Source organism: Trachurus japonicus, chromosome 17, assembly GCF_045865225.1.
Source record: "Trachurus japonicus isolate A0001 chromosome 17, Traja_1.0".
NCBI classification, from domain to species: domain Eukaryota; kingdom Metazoa; phylum Chordata; class Actinopteri; order Carangiformes; family Carangidae; genus Trachurus; species Trachurus japonicus.
Genome location: NC_140923.1, coordinates 24,965,896 through 24,974,568, shown reverse-complemented (window position 1 = coordinate 24,974,568; position 8,673 = coordinate 24,965,896). Strand labels below are relative to the sequence as shown.

The 8,673-nt window shown below is 41.8% G+C and overlaps 2 protein-coding genes across 2 annotated transcripts; one reads left to right on the top strand and one right to left on the bottom strand.

The window, feature by feature from the left end:
- Nucleotides 1-208: 208 nt before the first annotated feature.
- LOC146970666 (transcription factor JunD-like) lies at nt 209-2,040 on the bottom strand. The gene has a single exon (XM_085804193.1). The coding sequence runs from the start codon at nt 1,735-1,737 to the stop codon at nt 823-825; it is 915 nt and encodes a 304-aa protein (XP_085660319.1). The 5' UTR covers nt 1,738-2,040; the 3' UTR covers nt 209-822.
- A 2,270-nt stretch (nt 2,041-4,310) lies between these two features.
- LOC146970665 (pyroglutamyl-peptidase 1-like) lies at nt 4,311-8,202 on the top strand. The gene is made up of 5 exons (XM_085804325.1): nt 4,311-4,445; nt 4,918-4,970; nt 5,117-5,233; nt 5,366-5,598; nt 7,053-8,202. The coding sequence occupies exons 1-5, from the start codon at nt 4,415-4,417 to the stop codon at nt 7,279-7,281; spliced, it is 663 nt and encodes a 220-aa protein (XP_085660451.1). The 5' UTR covers nt 4,311-4,414; the 3' UTR covers nt 7,282-8,202.
- The last annotated feature ends 471 nt before the right edge of the window (nt 8,203-8,673 follow it).

The following is an 8,673-nucleotide window of genomic DNA, read 5'->3' as shown; positions in this document are numbered from 1 at the left end:
TACCAAACAAAACACATGAGCTGTAGTAATGTAGTGACTTTAATAAATGTCAAGTAGAGACTTGAAAGTCCATTACACATGGATACATACGGTTTCTCTGTAGGTACACATACATTCATGGGAGTGTGGTAACTGAAGAACTACACAGCAGCCACCATAATGAAAAATACAATGGTTACTGTACACAAAAGCGACAAGACATGCAGTGTTTGTTTTTTTGCAAAATAATAGAAGAGAAACAACTAGAAATAAGACCATATGTAAAATAAGAAATGTTTCAGTAAATAAAATAGATATATTTGTCATTGCTAAGTGCTTGTAAACAAGTAAGGCATTATAATACACAGTGGATGACAGCACTTGGTGACACCCAGGTGTTTGGTTGCACTCTTGTTGAGATTGTCCAGCTTACACACACAGAAATGCTATCTCACAACAGTCCATTTGGATAGCAGTTTGCTACATGGCTTCCCAGAAATATTAAGGGCGACAAAAACAAAGTCTGTTCGCTGCACAACAATGCCACAGTCTCTTGAGTCAGAGGAGGCTGCAGCTCATACCTGCTGCTGGTTAACCTTTTTCCAGTTGACTTGCAGCCTCTCATCAGGATCTGTACAGTGCAATGCACATGTTGCAGCCTTTTGGATCTGGAGGGTGCATTTTACAGTGACCTCACATTGAGTCTCTGATGAGGATTTTAGGTTTACAAAAAGGCAAAATGTTCCTCAAGGTACGGAGCCTGTATCCTCAGACCATATTTAGAGCTGGGAGAACATCCATTAAAAGCACCATTGCTGGGTTCTTTATGTCTTTTTTTTTTTTTTAGTAAGCTTGGACCTGGTTTGGTAGAAGCTGGCATCCGCTGCTGACATGGTTCATCACCTTCTGTTTCAGCTGGGCCACTTGCTCCCTGAGGACGCTGGCTGTGGAGGCCAGCTCGGTATTCTGAGTTTTCAGGCTCTTGACCTTGTCCTCCAACCGAGAGATCCTCTCCAGTTTTCTTTTGCGGCACTTGGAGGCCGCTATCCTGTTCCGCAGCTTTTTCCTCTCCGCCTTGATACGCTCCTGGTTGTCCATGTCGATGGGAGACAGGGGAGGGCTGTCTCCGAAGCTCTGCATGTCCGGCACCGTCTGCGGCTCGTCCTTCACCACGCCGGCGGACTGGAGTCGTGACAGAGCAGCCGCAGCGGCCGCCTGTTGCTGCGCGCTGGCCAGATGAGCCGGAGGCGGCGGGAAGGGGATGGTGTCCGTGGAGTAGTTGATGGTGGTCCCTCCGAGCGGACTGGCCGCATAGCCGTTCAGAGTAGTGTACACGGGCAGATCTGAGGGCTGGAGCCCGGAGGAACCGACTGCGTTGGACGAGGCGAGCAGCTCCAGTCTATCCACGGACACGCAGCCCGCCTCGCTCAGCTGGTTCTGCTTGTGGAGATCCTCCAGCGCCTTGACGAAACCCTCCGCGAACTCCTGCTCGTCGCTGGCGGACTTCGGGTAGAGGAACTGGGAGGTCGGGTTGGTGGTGGCGGCGGTGACCAGACCGTTGGACTGGATAATAAGGCGCTCCAGGTCGGGGGAGGTTAGTTTCAAGAGTCCCAAGTCTGGTGAGTTGAGGAGTCCGTCTGTGTCCCGGAGCGGGTTGGATTTGAGCTCGGAGTTCTGGTCGTCCAGGTTCAGATTAATTTCCTTTTTCATCATCGTGGTCTGGGAGTAGATGTTGCCTGGGTAGAGGGTTGTTTCCATTCTACACCCTCAACATGAGGGAGTGTTGAGCGTTACGCATTAACGATTGTTGACCATAGGCACATCCAGACATGAGGAAATCAGCTGATCCTTATTTTAGTGACCCCCCGCTTCCTTATCTCCTTCTTCAGCTCTATCGTCCACTCTATCAGTCGACCACTTCAGCTGTTGTTGTGCCTGAGGGGGCTCTGGTGTGTGTCTCTCTTCAAGCGCGCGGGGTGAGATTGTCTTTTCCTGATGGCACGACTGCTATGCGCAGCGCCAGACCTCGCTCGCTTTCTAGCCCTAAAAATTCCATTATGTCACTCCAGAGCGCGGAGATTGGCCCAAAATGACGTTGGTTTCCGGTTCAATTTGAATAAGGGGCAGAGCCGGTCTTTATTGCCATGGAGACTTTAGGTAAACTACAAACAGTGCAATGCATTGTGGTTTGATGTCATAGCATAAAAAAGCTCAGGGTCGCCAAAAAGAGAGCAGAGACTGGGCGGGGAAGGTGTAAGAGGCGAAGGCCGAGGAAAGGAAGAACAGAAGAACAGAGAATATTCCTACAGCTCAGGCTAAGCTTTAGAACCAATAGAATAGAATAGAACAGAATAGAATAGAATGGAAGAGGTTGGACACAATAGAAGGCAGATTTCATGGGTTGAAGTTTCAAGTCAATTTAAAGGGTTACTCTACACTCAAACTCAGAGGATCAGTTGTGACACAACAACACTCCACACACACACACTAGATTAAAAACAGAGAGTTGAGATGAAGAAAATGTTACAACGCCTCTAGATGAAACTCCTCTCTGGGGAAACTGAGCCTGAACGAGAAAAGGGAAGGAAGCAGTGACAGTAGAATGAGGAAACCCTGTGTTGTTGCCTGTGACTGAAAGTTCATCATGTGGAGAGGTTAATGTCCACGCTGATATGCAAACACATTGTGTTCTCACAGTTTCAGTGGCGTTGGCTGGTGGATGTTGGTGCCCTGCCTTCCTCAAACAGAGATTAGCAATCACAACAATGAAATGCAAAACATTAAAAACATATCTGTGAAAAGCAAAGAACAACTCCTAATGCCTTTAATTAATCCGGCATTGTCACAATGACATGTTTAAAATGACTACACGACGCGTTTCGGCATCAAGCCTTCATCAGGGAGTCAAACATAAAACATGAACAACTCAATTTAACAAAATGAAGACATTAAGCATTAATAATAACACAAATGTGTGTGAATACAAAGTGTACTTTAGACCAGGAATATCCATATTACACTATTTAGATAATAGAAGTAATAGAATACAAAAGCATATAGAATAGAATAGAATTCTAGAATAGAAACAGGGAATCATCTTTCCTCACAACATGAATTAGCCTATAGGATGACCGTTATTGTTTAAAGAGCCAATCACAGTGCAGATCCTGTGTGCAGTATATGAGGCTAGTTGGTGGAAACCACCGTAGAATATTGTTATTCCGCCTGTAACCAGCTCAGCGAGGACGTCAGCAGACTGTCTGCATCAGCACCACAGAGCAGAGAGGGCATCATTAGTTTCCATGGCAACACTGACACAGGCAGTGACGCAGGCGAGCGAGAGAGAGAGCGAGAGAAAGGTGAATGGGTTGAGGGGGCTGTTAGCGACTGCAGTGCAGGATGTGTAGGTGGCTGGCGGAGGTGTAACACTGCGAGTGATGTGGTTGAGAGGCAGAAATCAGTGTTGATCCTGTTACCGTAGAGACTCTTAACGTGGATAAAAGAGCCGTTTTGTTTGTCTGAAATGTTCACCTCATAATATTCTTCCATGAAAAAAAAAAATTTTCTCCTCTATGCCAGTTTGGAGCCTCACAGGGTGTAGTGTCCAGAATGTGTGAGTCATTTCTCAGACCAGGGGCGTGGACCACAAAGTGCGCCGGGTATGAAAGAAAAAGAGCTTTTCCTGTAAGATGATATTAGATTAGCTCGGCCTCCATGACAGCAAACTGAGATGCTTGTCCTCTGAACCCAGGTAATGGAGGGTTGCGCAAGACACGAGTCCTCCTCCCTCAGCCAGAGAAGTGCCCTTTGACCTTGACTCTCCTGGGAGAGACTAACGTGTTCAGCAACGCCCTGTGTCACAGTGCACACATTCACACCTGCCCAGTGACACTATTGAGCAGCTCCACTGGTGCAGCTGAAGTGGTTGGGGGTTAAATGTTCATTCATGGAGGACTCTCAACTGGTCTTATTCAGAGGGGGGAGGCTGTTTTTTATTCACTCAACCCCCCCCCCACCCCACCCCCAACCTTTAATCTATGAATGCATTGCAGATGCTTGCTCTTCACTGTCAGTATACACATGTGGCTTCACTTATGTTCTATTTCATTAAATGAAAAAAAACAAAAGCAAACGTGGATTAAAAAAGGTCAGATTTCATTCCCCTCTACTGCTTCCTAGATAAAAACCAGTTTCCTCATGATTCTTTTGCTGATTTTTTTAAATTTTTATTTTTATCTCCTCTTGTTGTGAGTTGCTATGGATGATACATGCCTGTACAGTAGATGGCAGTATAGCTTTTGTGGTTTTGTGTGTCATTTCCTCTGAGCAGTGACCCAGAGGAAGACAGCAGCCAGCCAGCGCAGACAATCCTGGGATCCATGTGTGGGATATTTGATCACTCACATTAAAAAATATATGACAGCTACTGGGGATAATGGCCAATAAGAAGAAAGTTATAGTAACAGGTGAGAGGTTTTATTTGGTAGTGGAGCAGAGTTTTCTCTCTCAAATGTTTTCTTTATGTCACCGAAGTGCTGTTACAACATCTCAGGGAGTTTTGTGCCTGTGTCTGAGCTGCACAGCTGATCTGGTCAAATTTTAACCAAATCATTTTAACCGTTAAAATGATTTTTGATAACTGTGTTATGTGTTATGAATATGTAATAACGGTTCATCACAAAAATAGTGTTTCTGTCAGGAGAGAGGAGTTTTGTGTCCTGTAAACAGAAAGCACAGATCGCCCTGACTGGTCAGCATCATGTGCTTGACTCCTACAGCAAATGTTTAACTCCATTCAACCTTTAGACGAAGAGTGTTTTTATATTCAGCCTTATCATGTGTCTCTCTGTTGCAGATAAGCAACGCAGCACACTGTTACGGTATTGCTGCTGTGAGGAATCCGGCTTGATAATTTGCGTACACTGTGTTTTTCTGCAGGCTTTGAGCCGTTCGGAGAGCACGCAGTCAACTCCAGTTGGGTGGCAGTGCAGGTAATCAGTAATCAGGTTTTCCAAATTTAAGATGGTAGTTAGGTTTATAAATATTTAAGCTTTACGTGTGGAGTTTTGTTTACTGTGGGTCTGCAACTGCAATCAATGGCTAAATAAAGGCCACTGTACTGTATGTTTGCCTACAGGAACTGGAGAGATTAGGGCTGGGCGAGGCAGTAGACCTTCATGTGTGTGAGGTGCCTGTTGAATACCAGGCTGTTCAGAGCCTACTGCCATCACTGTGGAGAGAGCACCAGCCTCAGGTGATCAAGAAAATACACAATATTGTGCATTAAACACGCATTTCTACCACAAAATGTATGAATATTCATCAATTACTCGTGGAAAAAAAAACTAACCTTTTCCACCTTTGTCTTTGCTCATCCTCTGAGCAGTTAGTCGTCCATGTTGGTGTTTCTGGATTAGCTACCAAAGTCACTCTGGAGCAGTGTGGCCACAATATTGGTTACAAACGTCTGGATAACTGCAGTTTCTGCCCAGCCTCCCAGTGCTGCATGGAGAAAGGCCCCGACTGCATAAACTCAGTCCTGGATATGGATACAGTCTGCAAAAGGGTCAATGACTCCAACATGGGGGTGGCTGTGTCTGTATCTAAAGATGCTGGAAGGTAGGTAGGTGATGTTATTCCCACATGCACATTTTTTTTTTAATGTGCATAATTAAAAGGGAACTATGCAAGTTTTTCGGCCAAGAAATAAGTGGAAGGCAGAGAGCCTGCACTCTTCCTGTAACAAGTCATTTAACCATCACAATTACTCTGAAACTGTTTAATAAATCAAACATTTTTAGGTAAAGTAAAGGTAAATCTTATTATAAGGTATCTTTCAAAGTTCCTCTTTAAATTAATATAATTATTCAACTCCCCCTGCATATTGGTTGCAGCATTCACAGAGACTTTCTCTCACAGAGGACATTTTTAATTGTCATTGTAGAAAAACAACAGGTTTGAACTTAACAATTTTTGGCCCATACCATGTAATGAAACACAAAAAGGTAATATTACAAAGTAAGTATATAAAGGCTAATCATAGCAGTGTGAAATCACATGATCAGTAATAACAAGTCACATGATTCATTATTATTATGCAATAAATGATCATATGATTTCCAGTAAACAGCATCATTTCATACCTCCCCTAAAGAGCATAATGGGAGTTTGGTCCGACATTGATAATGAATATAAATATAATATACATTTATGTATGTATGTATTTTTATTTTACTGGTCCATTGAACTTTCTTTAATTTCTAACTCCAATGCCTACACTTATTATAACAGGGTTCTTACGGATCCTTAAAAAGTCTTAAAAGGCATTGAATTCATTAATCTAAAAACAAGGCCTTAATTGGCATTAAAATGTCTTAAATCAATTTTTCAAAAGTCTTAAAAATGTTAACACATGGTAAGTGGTATTTTATGGTTGTAATTAGTCTCAAATCTCAAAATAATTGGTAACATTCAGACATAGAGAAGTTTTAGTGGCGGCCGTCAACGCTAAATTTCTCACCGCCACCAGCTCCCGAGTCAGTGTTTTTTTTTTTTTCGGACTTTTTATGCATTTATTTTGAAAGGACAGCTGGAAAGAGACACAGTCCAATGTTCATGTAGCAGTCACTTTACCTTGGATCACATAGGAAAGTGGGTAAAATTGTCCCTAACCCTATGTAATTGATGTGGTGTTTTTTTTTCTTTTTTCTGTATTTGTGTTTATTATGAAGTCAGTCTTAAATTTCATTTCAAGTGGCTTTAAAAAAGTCTTAAAAAGTCTTAAATTTAACTTGGTTTAAGCTGTAGGAACCCCGTATAAGACAAAATATTTATCTTTTTACTGATATAATTTACTGAATAATTGAATGATGATAACAGTGGTTTTATGACTAATCTGACTTTGAAACATTTTGGTGTAAGAGCCAGAGGAAAAGTTGGCTCACATCTTCTGTCACCTGTTTCCCCCAGTTACTGCCTATGTTTGTGCTACTCTTTCATCGATTTGATAAAGAAGAAATGATAATACAAACTTTACATAACCCAAGTATCACCCTTTGGCCCCTTCCTTCCAGGTATCTGTGTGACTACACCTACTACACGTCTCTGTACCTCGGACAGGGCCGCTCTGCCTTCATCCATGTGCCTCCACTAGGAAAACCCTACAGCAGCCAGGACCTGGGTAGAGCTCTTCAGGCCGTCGTGCAGGAGATGCTGAACCTACTGGAGCTGGATCGTACTGAGGACGAGCACAAACACAACGAGCAGTGCGGTCACAAGCATCAACACCAGCATGAGCACTAACGTCTGTCTCACAACCGGAGCAGACTGACAGATTCAGCTGACCATAGTGGACCACTGGCTTGTGGTAATGTTTTAATCACTGTAATTTCTGAAGCACACTTTTATTTAGCTGTCTGGCTTAAGAAATACACAAACTGTGACTTGTAGTAAAGTGCAGACAGAGTGATAACTGGATCCCCTGATTATTAGCTCCAGAAATGAATGGCATGAATTTCATGTTTGTGGTCAACATAGAAAGCAAAGAGTCTCAACCAGGTGCTTTAAAAAGGTTGTATCGTAAAATGGTTGCATGTCTGTTCTGGACACAACACCCTTGACTGTAGTATCTGTTTACTAGCCAGTTTGAATGCATCTATGATGTGCATGAGGCATCAGCAACAGTGAGTCTGTATTATATCTGCCTCTGACCTTCCTTATGACTGTGAAAATAGATTTAAATCCAGCAACAAATATGGATATTAACTTAATGATTCCTTTCATTTCAAAATGTGAAAAGACAAGTTTTTTTTTCTTTCTTTTTTTTTTTTTTTTTACAGTAGTACTAACAAGGTAGCAGTTAGATGTGGATATACTGTGTGAATTTTTACAGTGACACTAACATCTCACCAGTTTCACAAATCTTCTTGTGATTTTGTTATTGTCTTGGAATTATCTTGCCATTCCCTCTTATTATTTTGCACTGGAAAAATGTGATGACTTTGAAATGATGGAAACCTGAAGAAATTTAAATATTTGCGCTTATAATGATTTTTTTTTTTTTTTTTTACCTCAGGGAATATATATTGCACAATGCACATAGAATCATTATTTGCAATTTGATTGGTTTGATGTGTCTGTCCTGTAGTGGATCTTTGTAAGACAAAGTCAGTAATAGGATATCTTTGGCTTAACTGTGCGTAACATTAAACCACTTCACCCATTTCTCCTTGTCTGAAATCTTAAGTCAGATCTCACATTTACATTTTGCAGAAGCAATAGTGCATTAAAATTCATCTCTAAATAGTATTTCCTTTGTTATTGTGGTGTATTTGTAAAGTAGCAATAGTTTTCTTTAAAGAAATGAAATCATGTGTGTACAATGAATTTTAGACATAAATTAGACATTAAGGTTTCCTAATAACATATTGGCATTTTCTTTCTTCCTCTCATTATTACATGTCACGTTTATGTTTACAACAGAAACATATGACCATACTGTACATGATGGCATAAAGATGTTAAGTCTTAACAATTTTCCTATTGAGTACATCATTTTTTTTATGATACTTGTTTAGTTTAGTTGATTTGGGTAGATATTGGTATCGTCTACTATCCCTATCTTGAAGATACCAGCTAATTTTACAACCAGATGAGAAGCCCAGGGCTTAACAGAAAGGTAAAATCTTACACGTT

Coding starts and splice junctions, on each gene's coding strand:
- LOC146970666 (XM_085804193.1), bottom strand. CDS start 1,737: ATGGAAACAACCCTCTACCCAGGCAACATCTACTCCCAGACCACGATG.
- LOC146970665 (XM_085804325.1), top strand. CDS start 4,415: ATGGCCAATAAGAAGAAAGTTATAGTAACAG. Junction 4,971..5,116: donor CCAGTTGGGTGGCAGTGCAG/GTAATCAGTAAT, acceptor GTTTGCCTACAG/GAACTGGAGAGATTAGGGCT. Junction 5,599..7,052: donor GTATCTAAAGATGCTGGAAG/GTAGGTAGGTGA, acceptor CCTTCCTTCCAG/GTATCTGTGTGACTACACCT.